Source organism: Mauremys reevesii, linkage group 4, assembly GCF_016161935.1.
Source record: "Mauremys reevesii isolate NIE-2019 linkage group 4, ASM1616193v1, whole genome shotgun sequence".
Classification (NCBI taxonomy): domain Eukaryota; kingdom Metazoa; phylum Chordata; order Testudines; family Geoemydidae; genus Mauremys; species Mauremys reevesii.
The window spans coordinates 73,482,500-73,504,452 of NC_052626.1; the positions used below are offsets into that span (position 1 = coordinate 73,482,500).

Consider the following 21,953-nt stretch of genomic DNA (forward strand, 5'->3'; position numbering starts at 1 on the left):
ATCACAAAACAAAGTTGTCATTACAAATACCAGACCTCTCAGCAGCTAGCATGATCACTGAAGAGCATGACAAAGGTTCCTTAAGGTCATGCCAATGAAGTCCTGGAGTCTTTTGCTTTACAGGAAACTAGGACTTGATGAGAGAAACCACGGAGGGAGCCTTGTGGACAGACGTGGTAACAACAGACACGGAATAGAGAATCTGGGACGTATTTAGTTTTATTATCACCACTATGAAAGGTCAGGGTAAGAATCTTAGTATTATACTAACTCATCCATGTTACTCAACTCCAAGACTGCAGAACTTTAAGAACCTCATTCCTCTCTCCTCCTCCAATACGTGTTTTCCCTTTGTCTGCACTGCCCTTGGCTTGGCCAGTAAGACTGCAATGGCGTGGTTCATTTCCCAGTTCTCTGACACCACTCCAAGGCTGAAATATTAGGGCTACAAAGTGAAGGGGAAATTTTCAATGCAAACTGCTTAAAACTTATGTATTTATACAGAGAAACTGTCAAGAAGTTTAAGCCAAAAATGTAGGATCTGAAATAAAGTTTTCCAACATCCCTTTAAGGCCGCCACACAAGAGAACTTCTGTCCAACCCTGGAAGCCAGAAGCGTGGAGAGGAAACCAGAATAAGGAATGACTAAGGAGAACACAAGTATGGCTGTCAACTTTGTATTTCAAAAATACAGGACAGACCTCAGACATCCCCTCTGGGGGCAAGTCCCTTCTCCTCTACCCTCCTTCCTAGAGGTGCTCAAGCTTTGGGAGCTGCAGGTGCTAGCCTGGGCAGCAGCTCCTGTTCAGGCACCAGGAGCTGAGTTGGACGTGAAGCTGCTGATCTCTGCCAGCTGCAGCACCACATGTCACCAGAGGTGGGGCCTGAAAGAATGAATGTGGACTGGAGGAAGGCAGAATTTGAAGGAGACATTGCTACAGTCATTAGGGTGCCATTTCAGATTTCAATGGAAGGGGCAACTTTCAGTGGTAGTCCAGGGATCGAAATGCAGCTGGCTCAAATTTGAGTGGCATTGTGACACCGTGTGCTAGGTTGCAATGCCACTCAAATTTGCCCCAGTTGGCTCTCAGTCAGCAATGTCACTTAAAAAGTCACAAGTAATAGGCAACACAATTAACATAGGGTCACATTTTCCAATTGAAACAGTATGGGACACCCTCTCCCCACTACCCCCGGACGCCCAGTCTCCTCTGAACAGTTGTGCACGAGGCTTTGCCTTTTCCTGAACAGGAGCTTAGGGTTTAGCATGGCCAGCAACACAAGCAAAATGCGACAGTAGAAGCTTTGTAATTTTGCATAAATTACACAGACACAATGATGCTGGGGTGTGTGTGGGGGGGGCGACAGAATTGGGAAAGTTCATAGCAGGACACAACTCCCCACTTGTCTCCGATGTTTCCTGCTCCCCCTGGAAACTCAATTCTAAAGTCAGTCCTCTCATCAAAAAGGAGGTAAAGCTGGTTTGCTGGTTTTCAGGGATAACATTATAAAAAACAAACAAACAGTCTTAGATATGCAATGGGGCAGAGCATTTCAAAGTCAATATCCACCCCTTCCAGCTTCACATTGCCTGGCTATAATTTGCCTTTCCCCAAACTAGGAAGTACAGCATTAACAAAACCTACTACCCAAGTGTTTAGATGCCTTTCAAAGTCAGTCCTCTCCCCATACTGGAATTTGATTTGTCACATTAGTTTTAATTATATGATAGATTAACAAGGGACAACGCTACTGGGTCACACAGAAAATAAAGGTTTGGTTTAAAAGAACATGTATGCATATGGAAGGAGGGAACACATTTTATCATGACAAAAGTTAAAAATCTCTCAAAATTCTGATATTTCTTTATAGTGTGGGAAAGCTGAAAACAATGGCATTGGGCTAGTAAAAGGCAACAGAACATACATGACTAGAAACTGAGAAACTGTCTGATAATATACAAAGATTAAGTTAGAGGTTTCAAATGTAGTTTTCATCCTCCATATTATTAAGTGGCAAGGAAGCATTTAGGATATTACACAGTATTTCTATTAAAAAAAGTCACCACAAGCCATTTTGCTGCCTTGCATGCCTGGCAGGACTATTTTCCCCAAAACACTGAACTCCCGAAGACAAGCAATCAACCAGTATCTTTGGTGTCTGAATATGGTACAGATTGAGGTCAAATCCACACACATACAAAAATAAACTAGAGACCATAATGCTCTACAGCACACAAGCACAGTGGGGGGCTCTTAATGAACTGTGACCACAGGGTGGCAGCGACCACAGGGTTTAGTTCAGTGCAGAAGATCAAACTCCAAGTGACTGGTTAGAGAAAAGAGGGGATTGTTTTTAAAGATACCTTGTGGTAGTGACAAAGCAGCAGAGCAAGCTGCATATGCCTTCTGCCATTGAAACAAACATCCTTTGTAGCTGAATTCTCCACAAGTACATCTCTACCAGCAGTAACGATACTTGAAGCAGTAGTGTAGACACTGCTGTTGCACGACTATTGTGCCACCTAGCCCTGTTCTGAATAGCATTAGACAACATGGCATGAACACCTGAGCCCTGTTTATACTGCTTCCTTGGTTGCTACTGCTGTTGGAGCTGCATGCTTGAAATAAATTACAGCTATGAAGTCTGCTATTGCAGATAAGGCTCAAGAGCATGCTGTGCAAGCTTCAACTTCCCTCTTTCTAAAGCCATTGCATCCTCCTTCCTACCCCAGCGGTTGTCATTTGCACTATTTATAAATAATGACAGGCATTCACCCTCAGGCTCTGCTTACCCTTACAAAACAAACCACTAGACAATCTCTAATTCTAAGACCATCTAAGAACACCCCTCAAAGAAACCGAATGTAATCATATGTCCCTCTATTATATACCAGGTCAGTGCTGCACTGTTTGGGACACTAGCTCTGCAGAGGAAAATCTAAATCCCCAAAAAACTGCATAAACTCAAGTTTAAAAAGCTTCACAAACATTTCTATTAATATGCAGTATTTTATGCCTAAAAAACCTGACAATGTCTATTAACCAAACCCAATTACTTAGGAACCATAGGCTACAGTGAAGTTTAGGCTGACTCCTCAGTAGGCAAATCAATTACAACTACTGTTCTTTAAATTTAGAATATAAAGCAACTGTCTGAGTTCCATGAAACAAGTTAGTAGGTTTCCTTTATTTTTAATAAATCCTGGGATTATATTTAGTCCTTAACTAAAATAAGGAGAGGACATGGACTGTAAATAGCCAGAATTTATTTGCAGCCTACTAGATAAAAATAACCTGGATTCTGGAAAGGCTAAAAGCAGTGTAGAGGATATTTTTGTAATGCGCTAAAACACAGTTCCAGAAAGAATAGCAACATATCTTCTGACCCTGGTAATCTGATTCTCCCTGCCTCTCTTGCCAAGTGGACAGCTATGACTGCTTACCGTGCCCTGACAAAGCATTCAGACTCATTTGAACTGCATATTCTTCCCCTATCTTCATCATCTATGGCAGGTTTTGAGAAGCAGGGTGGATAAAAATCAATGGTTTTTTATTTAAAATTAATACATTTTTCTTTAAAAAAATAAGCCTGTTTAAACTATGAAATAAACTATGTTGGGGCCTAAATTTATTACAATCTATTAAAATCATATAATTAAAAAATGCTGCATCAAAAGGTCCTCAAATTTTAATGAATTAAAGATGCTGCTTTATAAATTATATATAGAATCATGGGGAACATATTTAACTTCTGAGGTTCACTCAGGCTATATAAATATGTCACATTATTTTTGGTCTTTACTATAGAACAAAAGCAGCTACTTATACTTTTCCACACATAAAGTAGTTTCTGTTTGTTGTGCAGAAAAGCTTTTACCTTAATGCCTTTTGGTCTCAATTTAGCTAGCCGGTGCAGAGAAACTATTTTCTCATTTGGACTAGTTCATTTAAAGCTGAGATACCGATTCAGAGTTGAGAAAGCAGGAATGCTTGTTTTCTTTTTCCAGTCAAAGATAAAACAAGTGGGAGAGGGGGAGATCTACTAATTAAAAAAAACATGAAATGCATGAGGCCAGATTTTTAAAAGGTAGTTAGGTGCCTAGTGGGATTTCCAAAGTACCTCAGAATGTCAGGCACTTAACTCTGGCTCATTTCAATGGGAGTCAGGCACCTAACCTGCTTAAGCATTGTTATAAATTCCACTAGGTACCTATCTGCAACTTTGGTTACCTAACTAACTTCTGAAAGGCTAACCCATGGAAGCCAGAGCAGGTTAATACTTCCTTTGTTTAATAAAGCAGTTTTAAATGCATAAAATGTTCTGATAAACTGAAAAGCAACAAAATCCAGTACATTAAATAAAACTATATTGTATACAAACAATTTTAAAATGGCATTTTTGTACATTAATCTTCAATTTCCATCCAAATGGAGCTAGACACAAATCCAAAATAAAAAATGATCTAGTAAATAAGTATGAGACATTTACCATTTTTAACACAATAAAAAAAGCAAAACAATCTGAATACATGCATGTTACACTATATTATTGCTTAAATAAATGTGTATCGTTATCTTCCTGGTTAGCAAAAAACAACAAGTTTCATGTAAAGGCTACATTTGTTTGCAAGTCAACATATTTTAACAGTTATACCAACCAATAAGATTAAATCTCTCTAGAAAAAGAACGAAAACAAATGTAGAACAAGATCAGAATCAATTATTTAAATCAAGGTATCGTGCACACGAATTTAAAATCAAACAGGGCTGGGGACCAACCTGGGGACCATCAGGGACTAGGGTACAAGGATATAAGAAGTAAAAACGAGGATTCCAAATGGGATCTTATGTCTTCCTGACCCACATGTAGAAAATATGTTTAGCCTCTTACTTTGAAAAGTCTTGGGAAGACATCTGTTGGCTGCCCTCGTACCACAAACAAGCAGGAGCCAAGTTTTCTTAAACTGTTGTCCAAGTCTTCCAGGGACTGGAGTAGGAACCTGTGGAGGAGAAACAAACCTAGTTATCAGTATAGCTCAAGATCACACAGCCAGCAAACCTAAGATTCAATTCAGCTCTGAGATAAATGTTAAGCCAGGAAATACAACTTCCAAGAATTCTGCTCAGTCCAACAGTTGGCAGACAGAACAGAGAGACTGCTGTGCCAGCCAAATTCCCTACCAACCACACCAACACTGCACAGACAAATGCAAGATGTGCAAGAGCTCTCCAGATCCTTCTTGCTCTTGTAATCCTGTCTACTTATGATAGTTACTCTCCAGGCTTTTAATGCCCATCTGGCAGTTAGAGCGTCCTTCAAACTGAGTCTTCCCAGACATGGTAATATCTATGTGGAGAACTTCAGACAACATTGCATCTGGCAGAATATATTGTAGAGAATAATCCTCTCCTGGAGGAATTTCAGATGTGAAATAATATGGTCTCTCTCCTCTAGTCTCCTATTTCAAAGCAGTGTGCCACAGAAAGCCACGGATTACCCCAAAGATGACAGTGCTGGGTAGGTACAGGCCATGCACAGCATAAAGTGACACAAACATTTCTATCCCATCAGTAACACAGGCCAAACATACAACCAAGACTTCAAAGGTGCAGCATCAGTACCCAGGACAGCTGCAATTGTGCAATAAATTTGTATTCCCCTGTGACCCTTGACAACTAGGTCCTTTGTCCACGCTGCATCTTCTTTCATACCTGGGATACTAACTTCACCCCTGACTCAGCTCCAAAAGCTGCTGCCAAAAACTCTCTCACAAAAGCGTTTTGACCTTATGCTTCACATGCATCAGTTCACTAACTATAGTGAATGCTTCCTTTGTATAATAGTCCAGTTACAAAACATAATTGGATACACTTTTCATTCTTGTGTATCCAGCAGAGTTAAGGTAGTTTTATTTAACTAACAGAACAATTTTAAAATGCTGTTTTTGTGCATTTTAAATTGAATTCTAAATTTCCAGCTCGATACAAATCACAAGTAAATAGGAAATACGTCAGTCACCATTTTCAGACAAAAATTAAAGATCTGAATAAATGTATGTAAGCTATACAACTACTTAAATTAATATGCATAGATAGAGTGTATCCTCCTGGTAAGCAAATAGCAGTACCCAATTCAGGGTAAAGGCTAAACGTAGTAAGAAATCAACATGTTTTAAAGTCAACAGTCAATGAGAATCAAACTTAAAAAAAAAACTAAGTACAAATGAAAAACATGATTAAAGTTACTTAAATCAAGACTCCCTGCTTGCTCAATTAAATCATGATTTAAAATCATGCTGCATATCAAGTTCAAGTTTCTTTACCTTGTTTTCAAGACCCTACAAAAAGCAACTCCCCATCTACATCTCTGCCATGTTCTGCTTTTGCATAGTCAATGGTTTTTTTTGTGATGCTGCCAGCCTTAATAAACTTTTCATTTGTTCACTGGCTGCTTCAGGATGCCATGACATTTGGAATTCCTTCCAAAGTTTATTTTCCAAATGTCTACGTCACCTCATTCAAATTACTCCTAAAAGCCCACTTCTGCAGCATCACCCACAAAACACTAGTGCCTGCAATCATTTCCTTCATAAACGTAGGCCTGACAGTGGCTGCATGGCTAACAATTATACCTCATAAGCCAGGAGCTCCCTCACTCCTCTTCTGATCTGCTGGGGTCTGTTAGAGCCTCACTTGTCTATCAAGTCCATCATTTAAACCACAAGCTTTTTGTGGTAGGGACTTGTCTATGCATTTCCCGTGAAGCAGGAAGACAGTGTTTAAAGGAAGGGGCACTGGACTCAAGAACAGGAATTCCAGGGTTCTACACTCAGCTCAGCTGCTTACTCACTGTGCTACCTTGGGCATCTCAGTTCCCCTCTTTGTTTCCCCATCTGTAAAATGGAACTAATACCCCACCTACCTCAGTAAGATATTGAGGGGGTTAATAATAAATGCAGGTATTAAATTCATAACACATGTATGGGCACTAAGACAATATGTAATTTCCAACATGACGAGTTTCACAGAGTTAAGTAAAACATGGGTTAACATATCTGCCTTATGATGCAACTCTCGGGTCCGACTCCTAATATAGATCACCAGTGAACATGAGTGGCAAAAAAGCAAGCAAAATACAAACCTCTCCTACATAGAGGCAATCTGAGTCCTGATTAATATTATATATTTACATAGCACCTTTCTGCCTAACAATCAGGTGTAATAATGTCATACACTGAGAATTGTGGCTATGGAGATGTAACTGTAGGGAGAACATTGGATTCCTAATAAATTCCTATGTAATTTAAAGTGTATTCTCATAATAGGTTATCCAGTGCAGCAGTGCCCAAAGGTGGATCATGACACAGTCCCGGGTGGTCTGCTGTCACAACTGCATTCTTTAACTCCATGTGACTTGTGTAATCTAAGTACAAAATATGTAAATGTAATGTTTTGAGCTGTATATGTTGGACAGAGTATAGAAAAAACTATTTAAAAAAAAGCTGCAACATGTCAAGTTTAGTTCTCATGAGTACAACGGTGTATTTCATTACAAGATAACCTAGCAGCATACACACAGTCCACCATTTACAACTGTAAAAAACTGGCAAGTAGTATTGCAATCTGACATGAATCACTTTATTTTTTGAAAATAAGAAGGGTGCACTAGTGGAGAAGAAAATGAAAGTCCTGGACCATCCACAACTACACAAAATGAACTGGCCAAAAAAAGAAAGTGGTAAGAAAATATGATGAGACACACTTGAAGCTTGGATTCTCGGATGAATACCTGTTGCATCAGTGTGTTATATTATAACTTATTTTATATTTTTATTTACAATATTTGATTATTTTCTAATTAGCAGAAGTAGGGTTGGGTTTTTACTTACACAGCAGAGATATTCAGATTTCTAAAAAATATAGTGTTCAAAGTTGGACTACTATTTTGTTTTAAAATCAAAACACTTTTTAAACAATTTGGTTAACATTGTTGTGTTGCTTATTGTTCAGTTTTATACAAAATTGTCTTTTCTCTGTTTTAACACACATTTTTCTTGGAACATTTTTTAAAAATTGTAGTTTTACTAAAACTGTTAGGTTTCAAAGATCCTAAAGCATTTCTTTGAGTGCCAAGTATCAGAGGGGTAGCATTGTTAGGCTGGATCTGTAAAAGCAGCAAAGTGTCCTGTGGCACCTTATAGACTAACAGACGTATTGAAGCATGAGCTTTCATGGGTGAATACCCACTTCGTTGGATGCATGTCACCCACGAAAGCTCATGCTCCAATACGTCTATAAGGTGCCACAGGACTCTTTGCTGCTTCTTTGAGTGCATATTTCTAGAGATTTCTATCATTACAATTGTTTACACCAAAATGAAAAGGAAACATGTACATTATAACACTGTAAATAAACAGTTTATATGTACGTAATAATTAAAATTAATAATTTTCCTCAAGAAGTGTGAACAGTGGGCCGCAGTGCCTATTGTGGGCCGCAGCTGCACTTGTGGGCCTCAGGGAAAAAAGTTTGGGAACCCCTGTTCCAGGGAACCAGACAGTTTGGAGTGGGGGACATTAATGGGATAGGGAGTCTTTCTATTTCAACTTAAGTTGGAAGTGACAAAGTCTCACCTGCTTATGGTTGTTTGATGGCAGATGTGAAAAGGGTCACAAGCAGCCTGTTCATTTCGTAGTGAAGTATGCCCATATCACTAAGAATAGTGCCTATGTCAATGGGGCCCTGACTGGATCCTATAGGCATTTCCGCAGTACAAACAGAACCACCACAGTTGCTTCTGATTCACTGTGTCAGTGGAAAAGCCAAGGACTGAATGGGTCAGATTAACTAACCCCTCTCATACAAAGCTGTGGTCCTCCCAGACCAGGAGTGAGTCACTGGTGCAGCAGTTAAATCCTCCCTTCTACCCAGGCTTTTCCCATTTTGTGGATGGATTGCCCTGAAAACTAAAGTTAAGCCAGAACAAAATTCACAGAAAATGTTGAATACCTGCATTTCTAGTAGTTTTGGTACTTTTAGAACTTTTGAGTTGTGCTATGTAGTGTTTTTAAAAAACATCATCTGAAGTCAGAATTTAGCAATAATCTTGCCACTCAAAGATGAAGTGGTGATGCACAACATGAGTGGCTGATGAGTTAGATTTGGGAAATTGTAGGACTCATTCAGAAATTCATTTTACATTCTAAAGAGCATGCAGAGGATTTTTAACCAAGTGACTGTTCCCTCATTAAAGCCTTGCAACTGGACACAAATGCTGGAAGGGCGCAAAGAAGGAGATCAGGTTATGCCTGCTCTTGCCTTGGTGTAGAACTCCTGTTTGCATGCAGAGCAGCATTGTTAAGATAAATCCCCACTTGGCTGCCTGCATATTTGGACAGCCAAGACAGTAACATCAGTATTATATAATGTTAGGAGAGCACAACTTTGACACCTACTAGGTTAAAAATCCTGCTCCTTGCACAGGCATTACACGCCCGGCAACATTCGTTCAGTTCCACACCGGGGAAAAACCCTGAAAAAAATCTGTCCACCCCAGTCCCTGTCCTCCTGGAAGCAGCTAAAGTATATTTTCCTAAGAATCTGGGGGGATGGGAAGAGGATAAGGGTTTGTGTATAAGTGCACACCCACACAATACCTGAAATCTAGAGACAGTGTGTTGCTTATTGCTATCATATCTGAGGTTTCAGGGACTCGTACAGAGTAACTGGGAAAAAGGAGTTTCCCACAGTGAAACATGCACCAGCCACAGCTGTTTTACATAATTTGGCATCCTTTAGGTTATGAGATTTTTCTAAAGCCCATGGCACCTTCCCACATGGTCAGAAATGAGATTCCAAAGGCTGCAACTGGGCTGATGACATGAACAAGGTAACTTCTGCATGGAACTGGTTTTGAGTAAAAAGTTAGTAGAATTGAAAGTCCAAGCTTAGGGGGAGTATACAGAATTTTTACTGTGCAGCGAGACAGAGTAGCAAGATCAGCTAGACCCACACTAATAAAGTAATTCCTCAAAAATGTTCTAGTATTTAGGAAGAAATTCTCTCCCTCCCCCCATCCTTAAAGCAACACATCTTTAAAGTATGTGATAAACGCTACTCTCAATGGAAGGGTGAACTAATTTGGGGCTAGTACTTTACCATCACTCTCCACTGGAGCATAGAATATTAGAGAACACAGTTTTTCAGGGCCAGGATCTGTCCTTTACCAGCCGCTTTTTAACATAGCTGAGTGATGTTTGAGGGCACCAGGAATCTCAGATTAAGCATTAGAACAATCCTGCACTGGCCCCGACGATTAACTAGCTGTGACATAAGAGGTCTTTCCCATCTCTAACATCTAGGATTCTATATGCCGGGCCAAGGCCAGCTACAAATCTGAAGCATTTCCAGACCAGTGGAACAGGAATGGACTTCTAATTAAAAGAGGTGCAGCGCTGGCATTACACACCTTCCAAAAGCTGAGCCAAACAACAAGATTACGCCCATCTGCGGGCTTCCCAGCAGGTTCCAGTCTTTTCCAGTTCTTTCACACTATAAACATTCTTTAGAGGTTGGTCTGTAGTTTGTATAGTGGAGAGCACAGGGCATTCCCTTCAATTATGTGAAAAAGTAGACATTTATATACTGTTTAAACTGCCCTCATTTCAGCAGGGATCACAAAACTGGCCATTAACTGTGTTTTGACCAATGACTTAGAGAAAACTAAGACAGCACTTAAAAACAACACACACAAAACTCATCGGTGCGCAAGGTGAAGAATTCTTCTTTTCACTTCCTATTTAGGGACATCATGACTCAGAGCAGACAAAAGGCTTGTCTACTATTGCAAGTACAGGTCAGCACCCCACTGCTTGTTCTAACTACCATCAGGGAGAATATATAACCATGGAGATGAAACACATGAAGTGGTGCACTTCTCTGCTGCTGTAGCTCACCTTACGAACATTGTTTGTGGACCACTAAGATTAGCTTCTTCACTAACTCAGGGAGTGTTTGGGAAGAGTCTGCCCCTACTGAAGCAGTAAGTGGGAGAATGACGTAAAAGGCAAACACAGCTTGGCCTCTACAGCAATGAAGTCCATCTCCACAACAAAATGTACTCGGCCCATGTGTTAAATAACACATTGCACAACCATCCCCAGTACACTGACATACCCCCAAGCAGATCACGCTTCTTGCTGACATGTTACAGCTTGTGCTGTGTTCACTGGTTCTGATCTCAGAACGACCCAAATATCCACGTAAGGAGGCTGAGATGTGTCTCACTCCTGTCAGGCACCCGGACAGACTGGTGACCTGCAACCCTGATGCACCGATCCCAGGGCGGAAGAAGACAGCGACCAAATGAACACGCAGCCAGGCCCCTCTTACCTAGCGCCCGTGTCCTGGGGGCGAGGGCCCAGGGCCCTGCAGCCTAACAGAGGCAGCAGCAGTGGAGACTCAACATAGCCGGGAAGGGGCAACAAAATCGGGGCGGGAGGACTGGCCGGGCTGGGGCTACCGGCCCTTCCCGAGCCCACACGGGCCGCAGGGGAGGGGCTCGGCTCCTGGAGGCACCAGCCGCGTCGCTAATGCACCGGACTCCCCGCCCCCTGGGGCCGCTGCCCGGGGGAGCCCGGCCCAGGAACCTCCGTCTCCCGCCCCGGATCCGGGGAGGGCGGGAGGCAGCCCGGAGCCGGGGCGCCCGGAGAGCCGCGCGCGGCGCCCGCCCCCCCTTACCGCCAGCGGTTGATGCCCACGGCGGAGGAGGCGGCGAACCAGGGGTCCAGGATGTAGATGCATCGGACGGAGCTGGCGTCCCGCAGCGCGGCCTGCAGCGCCGGGTTGTCGTGGAGCCGGAGCCCCCGGCGGAACCAGTGGACGGAGCGGGCCAGGCCGACCGGAGTCGAACCTGCAGCCGCCATCTCCGCTGCGTCGCTTCTGCCGACACCAAGTCCGCCCCGCCCGCGCGCCGGAGCCCCGCCCACCGCCTCCGTCATTGCCCGGGGAGTCCATTGGGCAGAGCCTCAGCGGCACGTTCCTGCCGCGTGCCGAGGGGGCGGGGCCGCGGCGAGTCGGAGGTCGCGCCGACGGGTCAGGACGAAGAGGGCCATGGGGGCGGGGCATAAGGGGGCGGGGCCCCCATGCGGCATTAACCGTCTGGGCCCAGAGAACCCCGCGGCGCCCGGTGACTTCCGCAGCCCGGCCCCGGCTGCACGAGCCCCGAGCCTGCGCCCCTCCGCTCAGCTCCGTTTACACCGCAGGCTCCTCCCGGAGCAGCGCCCCGGCGCCGCTACACAGCGAGAGCGGCCTGGCCGCTCCGCGAGACTCCGCACCTTCCTAGCCCCCCCCCCCTCCGCCCTCATGAGATTTACACAGCGCCCCGCACTGGGACTCGTGGGTAGCTGCCTCCAGGGTTGAACTTTTCGAGCTAATCTCAAGGACTGATTTATTTATTTTTTTAAGATACGATTCAACCCTGTTCACGTGACTTCAGGGTCAGGGGCTTTGAGAAAAAGACTCTCACAAGTCTGATCTTAAAATCACGAGAGTTGGCAACACTATCTGATTTGCCTCCCATCCTCCTCGATGATCTCTGTGAGCGGCGCTAATAACGTATAGCTGCACCCATGACTTCTGGGAAATCCCGATGAGACACACAGCTGCCTAGAGCCAAAAGGGTTAATCAGGCTGAGAAATCCTTCTCCTAGCACAGTGATTTTCAACCTTTTTTTATTTGCAGACCCCCTAAAAACATTTCAAACGCAGGTGCAGACCCCTTTGGAAATCTTAGGCATAAGACTACAGGTTGAAAACCACTGTCCTATGAATCACAAGGAAATTGATCCAATGATGCATAGAGGGCAAGTACGGAGGATGCAGATGATGGAGGATTCCCACTGCAGCACTCTTAAGGAGGACAGAATATCAGCTCAGTGACTGCACAACCGCTGTTATCTGAGGCACTCAGGGAGCACCCAGAATCTGTTTGGTGACATGGTGCTGGTTAATTGAGACTATAAACTACCAGAACAATTCCTTCAGTCCAGCAAAACACAGGAGTGAGTCCTATCCATACACACAGCAGCGAATATGCATGGAGGGAGAAGGGTAATGTCCTTCATGCAGCCACATCTGAGCTCAGTGTTGAAAATCTCAGACATTCCAGACCACATCATTTAACAAACATGAAACTATGGCTCTCAGAAAGTGATTACAGGCCAACAAGTCTGAGGGGAGAGGCTACAATGACAATTCAGTGTCAGGTTCAATGACAGGCAATAGTGAAAGGCCAGGACTGCTACCATGCTGAAGCAAGTAGAAGGAATTTAGGGTCTCCCTGTGTGCTAGGAGCACTGCAGAAACCACTATTATCTTGCACACTTTGCCAGCTCTGCAGACCAAAACAGTCCCCAAGGTTCCAATCCACACTTTTATTAAACAAGTTTGACAATCACAGGTCGGTGTTTGCAACCTAAAATTTATCCCAGTAGAAAAAATAACAGAGACCATGGGAAAAAATCCATCCTCCTACCAAAAAAAGTGGCCTTCAATGAGGCAAATGTGATTCAGAACTCCAGTGAAGTGAATTGGAATCAGGAACAATTCACCCAGCAAGAGTGGGAGTGGAAGAAAGAGAGAGAAAAAAATGTCCTACTGCTTTCATAATAGTGGCCTGGTACTCTTTGGGACTTGTTAGTGCACTGTGGGATAGATCACACCAGCTCCCACCATACCCCACTTTAGGAATCCTTGGAAGGTGAAGGAGCTCAGAGGTTAGATATTTACTAGGGAGGAAGAATCAATGTCTGTGAATCAAGATGAGAAGAAGGTAGCTCTTCTGTAGCCACAATGGCACTTGAATGAGACGGTAGGGCACAGAGGTTTCTGTGCTAATCAGACTCTTAAGTGGGAGCCTGGATATGAATTCAGCTCAACTGCATTCATCCCTGATCTGGGATTTCTTAGTAAAAGAGTTGCAACTTCCCAGTAAGTTCTTGATGCAGCTGAATTATGGCATTTTCCATGCTCAAGTGTCAATTTTCATGCAGTGGGCACCCCTTCTAGTGAGGATCACTGAGTAAGGCAACCATCTGGGGCAGAGAGAAATTCACCCTGAAACTTGCCTAATTATGAGAGCATTATTGCCAGAAAGGCAACTCTACCCCTAATACAGAAGGCTAATGAGAAATGTCTTGAATTCCCCAATTCATTATTACGGGGTACTCACCCCAGAACAGCAGATGGTTCAAAAAGCCATAAAAAGAGAGAGCCAGCTACTCTTTCACCAAGGCAGAGTCCCAGGTACCCAGTAAAGGAAGGAACCAGCAATATGTGAAAGGGCCATCACCATCCCCCTGCCCAACACAAGGAATGTTGCTAGCTTTTGGAAGTGGGATAAAAATTCTGTCCCATCCTTTTAGTCATTTATTGGACAAGCAAACCCTTGGGTGTGGGAGTAAAACAGAGTTAACATACAACCTTGAAGGATCCACGCCAAGAAATACTGACTCCTTGGACAGGCAATTTAGAGGCCCCAGAATTGTTGGTGAGGGGATTTCCAAGTGTATATTGCAATGGGGTAGGAACAGGAAGAACATCCATTTTCATTTATAATTAAGGCTAGATTATGTCACAGAGGTCACAGAAGTCACAGATTCAGTGACTTCCAGAGACCTCTATGACATTTTCTGCCTCAGCCCGGGGTGGTGGGGCCAGAGCTATCAGCTGCTGTTCCCACTCTCCCCCGCAGCCCTCAGCTGCTGTGGGAGGGACACAGCCCCCAGGTGGGGGGTGCTGTACACCCCCCACCCCCCACGTGCAGCAGTGCTCTGGCTCTCATTCTCCCCCCCCTTTACCCAGGCTTCAGTCATCCCCTGTCAGCCTTCTCTGCCCTCCCATTATTTTTAGTAAAAGTCAGACAGGTCATGGGTTTCCGTAAATTCGTGTTTACTGCCCACAACCTGTCTGTGACTTTTACTAAAAATAACTGTGACAAAATCTTAACCTTACTTATAATAGGAGGAAGGAGTAGCCTGGAAAGTCTGGCTACCTGCTCCTCCCCTACATTTAGGTGCAAGATCTTACCACTTAAATTTGTGGCTAATCTAGAAGTAGCCATTATCTGTCCCCAGACACACACACCTCATGCCCTTTTCCCGCTCCATCACCAGGGGAGCAGTTGGGTGTCCATACAGTATTTAAATGGTAGCAGCAGTTTAAAAAAGCCCCAGTACTGACAGAAGGTCCCCCTAATACACCCTCGTTCCATCAACAAATGCCCTCTCCTATTCAAGAAACGGTGAAATCCAAAGGAAGTAATATTCTCCTCCCCTCCATCACAATTTTAGTAAACACACTGTATACACGGGACGCCTTTGGCTTCACTTTCGACACCCCTTTCTATGCATTGCATAATTCAATGTTTTCCTGCCCTGAAGGTTCCTGATCCTGGCTTCTTTCCCATTGAAGCTCCACTCCATAGGCGCAGCAGCAGAAGTGCAGACAGGAGCTAGCCTAGACGCCAGTCTCATTTTTCTCGCCTGTTTTTGGAGTGGATTCCTCCTGTGCCTTCTTCATCTCCAGCCCTTTTACCCATGTGTAGGCAAAGGAGCCTCCTAGAACCATCATGTTGCTCGTCCACCATAGGAAGCTTTTGGTCTCCTCGTAGTAGCAGACAGCCAGCACTGTCTGGGCACAGGCCTTGGCCGTCCCAGACACATTGTGGGTGAGTGGGCTGGTGAACTTGATCTGGAGTCCCGTCACATAACCGATTGCAAAGCCAAGCACTCCTCCCAGGGTCATCATGCCCCAGAAACCAGGGTTCCCCAGCTTGTCGAAATGGTAGAGGGTGTGGAACTCACCGAGCAGCAGCATAAGGGGCAAGAATAGGACACAGGCATTCATATTGTTGTAGAAGGTCAGGCGCCAGATGCTGCCATCCACGGCAGGCAGCACTTTCTTGGTGTAGATGGCATTGAGTGAGACACAGAGACTTGCCAGGATCCCAAAGATTATGCCAGCCCATGACAGAGTGCCCTCTGCTCCCTCTTGGTCTATGCCCAGCCAGAATCCACCTGCAACCATACAGAATTAGTGACATACTGACAGGGAATTAGGGACACCAGAGATTCAAACACTACACACACTCCCTTAAAAAAAATCCATTGCTAGTTGCTTTTTAAATGGGTCTGTGACTCTCTCTCCCCTCCACCTTATATGGAGGAACATGACCTGAATGCAGCACCAAGGTAAAGGTTCTCCTCTTTGGGTTGTTTTTTTTTTTATAATCTTTACGATCTCAAGAATGTCAAATCTTGTCTTCCCTAGTTTTGTTTGAGGATACGTATTATGAGGTCTCACAAAAGGTTTATTTAGTCACTGGAATAAGATAGAGGTGTTTTAACGCTTAAGAACTGAAAACTCCCTAAGAACTAAACCAGTCTAAAAAAAAATTCTATCAGTTGCTCAACTTTCACTCTCTTGGCTCCAGGGTTGTCATTATTTCTCTACTTTTCCAGTTACTAGAGAGTCTTCCAGCCTAGAGACCAAATGTCTAAAGTTAAAAAAAAAAAGGGGGGGAGGGGGCATACTGTTTGTCTAGTAAAAAACAAAACAAACATCTCCAAACCCCCCCCCCCCAGGGTCTTTTTCTCCTCCATAAATGGGGGGGGGGAGAGAAAGGGGGAGGAGGAAAGGTATAAGCTCAACTATTTTTCCTTTGAAGGTCACCTTTGAAGTTCATCCATTTTTGAGCTGTTGCAAGACATCAAACTGGACACACAGGTATAGCCAGACTCAACAGGCGCTACTCACCTATAATGACCCCACAGGCTATCAGGGCATACAGGGAAGTGGTTTGCTTGAGGAGCAGGTAGGAGAGCAGGACATTGAAGACAGTGGTGAGCGAGCGCCCCACATTGTAGAAGGCCACGCCAACGTATTTGAGGCACAGGTTGTTGAAGGTGATCATGCTGATGAAGACCACAGAGAGGGGCAGGATGCTGCGGGACACCTTGAGGTCCATGCGGATGGAGGGGAAGTCCAGGTAGCCCAGTGGGCAGCAGGAGGCCAGCAGGCTGAGGGCCTTGCAGAAGAAGACGGTGACAGCACACTGATAGAAGGTGACAAAGAGCGGGGTGTCGAGGCGCAGCGAGGGGCTGTCCAGGAGGTACTTGTTGAGGAAGACCATGGTGATGGAGATGAACCAGTAGAGAGAGACTACCAAGGCGATCTGGAGAGCCTTCAACAGGAAGGGGGTCTCCCTGCTGCCGCTGCCACTGCCACCCTCCTCCCGCTGCAGCAGGGGGTCGGAGGAGCCACTCAGAGCCATCCTGAGGATCCCAGAGCGCTTCAGCTGCGTCCTGTTCATGACAGAGGTGCAGAGGGGGGGGAAGCAGGGGTCAGTCAGGCAGCGCGGGATCCCGGCGCGGAGAGGGGCAGCCCCCGTGCGCTGCTGGGACCGAGTGCGCCCCTGCGCGCGGCAGCGCAGCGGAGACACCCGGTGCAGCGCGAGGTCGCGAGCCAGGGACCCGGCTGGAGCCGCCGCACTCACTTCCTCACCCGCCCCAGCGCTCGGCTCCGCCCACACAGACGCAGCGCCTTGGTAATAGCTTAAAGGGGACGTGTCCTGCCAGAGCCAGGTCCCTGTCTCAGACACCCACCGCCCTTCCCGGGCTCCCGGTCCCGGAGCCCCCCGCACTCCGATCTGTCGCTCACCTTCCTCCTGTGCAGGGGGCTCCTGTTCCTCCTCCTCCTGCTGCTGCTGCTACCTGGCTTTCCGGAGCGCTGTCGCTTCCTGGTCCTGCACCCGCAGCCCCGCCTGCTAGCCTGGGGCCTTTTATTCACGCCTCCCGGACATTAGGTGTCAAACTCCCGTTCGCCTGCCTCATCGCTGCTGCCCGCCTCCTCCCTTCCTTGGGGACACCTACAACAAGAGCAGCGTCTCATGCACCTGCCCAAGGCCACATTAACGTGTGGGCTGCAAACACGACAAGGGCAAGGAAAGCCCTTGCCAGCGGGATTTTTTTCCAGCCAAAGTGTCCGTGATCGTTCCTGTCTTGCTAAAGCCCATTTATACAACCCCTTAATTTTGGGCCAATCTTGAGCGTGACTTATAAACCCAAACAAGAACGTTTCCACTGAAATAATACAAAAATTCTGAGCACAATCTAGCTAATGTTTAAGAAGCATTAGGAAAGGGATAGAAAGTAAGACAGAAAATATCACAATCCCACTACAAAAATCCCTGGGTGCAATCACACTGTACTGTGGCCAGTTCTGCTTGCCCCGTCTCAAAAAGGGTATAGCACAGGGCTGGGCAAACTACTGGCCTGCGAGCCGTTTTAAGCCGGCCCCTGCTCCGGTGCTCCGGCTGGTGCACCGGGTTGGGGCCACACCATGCTGCTCAGCCCTGGTCCGACTGGGGTGCTGGGTTGGGGCCGCATCATGCGGTTTGGCCCCGCTCCAGCGCTCCAGATAGGGCATGCCACTGCTTCCAAGAGCCACTTGAGATAAGCGCTACCTGGAACCTGCACCCCTTGAGCCTCTCCCCATGCCCCAACCCTCTGCCCCAGCCCTGATCCTGCTCCCACTCTCCAAACCCCTCAATCCCAGCCCGGAGCATCTTCCTGCACCCCAGACTCCTCATCCCCAGCCCCACCCCATAGCCCACACCCCCAGCCGGAACCTGCACCTCTTCCCGCACCCCTGCCCCAGCCCAGATCCCTCTCCTGCCCTCTGAACCCCTTGGTCCCAGCCCAGAGCACCCTCCTACACTCCAAACTGCTCATCCCCAGCCCCACCCCCACTCCCACCCCAGAGCCCACAGCCCCTCCCACACCCCAAACACAATTTTGTGAGTATTCATGGCCTGCCATACAATTTCTATTCCCTGATGTGGCCCTCAGACCAAAAAGTTTGTCCACCCCTGGTATAGCGGAACTGGAAGAGGTTCAGAGAAGGGCAACAGAGCTCTCATCAAGGGTATGAAATGGCTTTCCTATGCAGAGACTAAAAAGATTAGGACTGTTCAGTTTAGAAAAGAGATGATGAAGGGGGGAATATGATAGAACTCTGTAAAATCATGAATGGTGTGGAAAAAGTGAATGGCGAGATTACCCTTTCCTACAATACAAAAAGCAGTGGTCACCTAATGAAATTAATAGGCAGCAGGTTTAATACATAGAAGAAGTACTTCTTTACACAGTGCACAATTAACCTATGGAACTCATTGCCTTGTGATGGCCAAAAGTATAACAGGGTTCAAAAAATAACTAGATAAGTTCATGGAGGATAGGTCCATCAATGGCTATTAGCCAAGATGGTCAGAGATGCAAACCCATGCTTGGGACAACCCTAAACATCTGACTGCTAGAAGCCAGGAGGTGGATCCCTCCAATTGCCCTGTTCTGTAGACTCCCCCTGAAGCCCTGGTACTGCCACTGTCAGAGACAGAATACTGATAGGGTTGCCAATTTTGGTTGGACATATTCCTGTAGGTTTCATCACATGGCATAATCCTTAATTCCTGGAGACATCTGGACAACCCTGGAGGGTTGGCAACCCTAGATACTGGGTTAGATGGACCATTGATCTGATCCAATATGGCAGTTCTTATGTGTGAATGTTTGTAAAATATCTTACTCCTGGTGGAATTCTGCAACAACAAAAATAAAAATTATGCACACTGTTGTAGGAGCAGCAGGGCCTGGCTCGAGCCTGTGTAAAAAGTGGTAGGCTAGCCACCCACTGCAGGGTGAAAAGGATGCCACCGTTGAGTGTCGGTGTGGGGAAAGGGAGAGAATTAGGTGTAAATCCCCTGGTGCTCACCCTGATGGTCTCTTGGGTGGGTCTGGCTTGAGCCTGTGTAAAAAGTGGCTTTCCCTCTCCGCCTGGAATGCTTGTGGGATGAATAGGCTGGTTGAACAGCTGGAAGATCAGAAGAGCTCCCAGGTAGACAAGGTGTCTGGGACTCTAATTAGGCAGCACTCACACACCCAATTGCACCACCCTGTCCCTATGTGGCTCTGTACCCCCCTCCCCTGTCCCCATATGTCTCTGTGCCCCCACCCAGGCACTCCCCTGTCCCTATGTGGCTCTGTACCCCATCCCGGTCCCCATGTGTGTCTGTGTCCCCACTCAGCCACCACCCAGTCCCTAGGTGTCCCTGTACCCCACCCTCTGTCACCATGTGTCTCTGTGACCCCACTCAGCCACTCCCCTGTCCCTGTGTAGTTCTGCACCCCCCCATCTCCACGTGTCTCTGTGCCCCCACTCAGCCACTGCCCTGTCCCTATGTAGCTCTGAAACCCCACCCCCATCACCATGTGGCCCTGTACTTCCCTCCCCCGTGTGGCCCTGTGCCTCCATTCCCATTCAGCCCCTGCCCCAGTCTATCCTCCCCAACTAACCCTTATGAGCCTCTGTCTGACCCTCGCCCCCTGCATGCCACGCTGTTTGTCTCCCCACAGCCCTGTACCCTGACCTGGCCGGACAGGCGCTGTGAAGAAGGCAGGCTCTTTCTCTACCCTAGCTGGCCTGGAGTTGCTGATGCTGTGTTCTAGTTCCACAGCATCCTCTGGCGGGCAAAAAATGGAACTGCAGCAAAATCTAAGCAAAAGCTTTTTTCTGCCCAAAAAATTGAAAATATGCACAGCTCATTAATTATGCACATGTGCAATAATGCAAAATTCCCCCAGGAGTAATATCTGCTTGAAGGAGCCTGTTAGACCTACCTTCTCCATTCCCCCACCACGAGAGTGCTATGGCTACCCTTTGACAGCTGTTGGTTGCCTGCCATGGTAATCTGCAAGATCCTGCAATTGGAACTGCAGAGGTAATGGTCACACAGGAGGATCTGATTACAGGATCAGTGCTAAAACCATTCTAGAAACTGGGCTTCTCTCAGCTACAATAAACCTCATTATTATTACTGTTACATTGTGCTTTGCCTGGCAATCAGGTAGCATGGGTAAGGAAGAGTGACTCCTGTACATTTTTAATGTCCCATGGGAATGGTGTGACCCATTTTGCAGCCTGGCTCCACTGACAGAGCAGCAACTTTGCTCTGACTGGTGTCAAACTAAACTAAAAGAAGCTTTTCTCCTGGCCTGCTCTGATGAGTCAGGTTTGCCATGTGATGCTAGAGAACAGAACAGAAAAACAGCAGTGTCTCCACAGGGATACACTGTAGGGGCTGTACCAATCATTCCCAAGCACTAATGCAACAGAAAAAATAATAATCTGTTTTCTCTGTAGAGAATGCTAGTGCCCAGACAAGGGCCTCTGTGCTTCTGGTCCTGCTTTGGCTGTTGGAGAGGGAGAAACAAATAGCCCCTTCCCCTCTCCCCATTATTGCTGTAGGAAGATATTACAGCATAGGTGTCAAACTCCTATGGAGAGGGCTGAATTCTATTTCTAATTAGGGGCAGCCCTTACATACTCCCTTCAATCTACTGGGGAACTCCCATGGACATCAATGGGAGGTTTGCACAAAGATCAATGGTCAAATATGACTCGCATCTACTAATTAAACATGTTGTTATTATTTCTTCAGACCTTATTGGCACATTCAGCATTGATCCTGAAAGCTGTTTCATCTTCAGGATACTTGCGGTTTCTGCTCTTCGTTGTTCTTCTTTCCCTTTTCTCCTTTCTCTATTTAAAATGTCTTATTGTGAAAGATTTAAGAAGCTCACTCTATTTAGTCTATTCAAGAGAAGCTTAAGAGGTGACTTGATCATGAGTTATCAGTATCTACATGGGAAAGAGATGTCTGATAATAGACAGCTCTTTAATCTAACAGAAAAAGGGACAGAAAGACCCAGTAATAGAATGCTGAAGCTAGACAAATTCAGAAGTAAGTTGTCAACTTCTAACAGTGAGGATAATTAATCATGTGAATGACTTAAAGGACATGACGAATTCTTCATCACTCAAAGTCTTTAAATC

The 21,953-nt window shown here is 45.8% G+C and overlaps 2 protein-coding genes across 8 annotated transcripts in view; both read right to left on the reverse strand.

The window, feature by feature from the left end:
- The window catches only part of CRY2 (cryptochrome circadian regulator 2), a 30,673-nt gene extending 18,656 nt beyond the window's left edge, over positions 1-12,017 (reverse strand). The window contains exons 1-2 of the mRNA XM_039537532.1: positions 11,742-12,017; positions 4,894-5,002 (exon numbers count right to left, since the gene is read on the reverse strand). Of these exons, the coding sequence (XP_039393466.1) occupies positions 4,894-5,002; positions 11,742-12,001 (369 nt within the window). The 5' untranslated portion in view covers positions 12,002-12,017. The remainder of the gene's footprint in view (positions 1-4,893; positions 5,003-11,741) is intronic.
- Positions 12,018-12,455: 438 nt separating this feature from the next.
- The window catches only part of SLC35C1 (solute carrier family 35 member C1), a 94,406-nt gene continuing 84,908 nt past the window's right edge, over positions 12,456-21,953 (reverse strand). For 6 of the 7 annotated variants that reach the window (XM_039537886.1, XM_039537883.1, XM_039537881.1 and 3 more), the window contains 3 exons: positions 17,721-17,928; positions 16,818-17,365; positions 12,456-16,078 (listed from right to left, as the gene is read on the reverse strand). In XM_039537886.1, coding sequence (XP_039393820.1) covers positions 15,519-16,078; positions 16,818-17,334 — 1,077 coding nt within the window. In that variant the 5' untranslated portion in view covers positions 17,335-17,365; positions 17,721-17,928 and the 3' untranslated portion in view covers positions 12,456-15,518. Of the gene's footprint in view, positions 16,079-16,817; positions 17,535-17,720; positions 17,929-21,953 lie in introns of those variants that run through there. The other variant, XM_039537880.1, reaches the window with a different exon arrangement.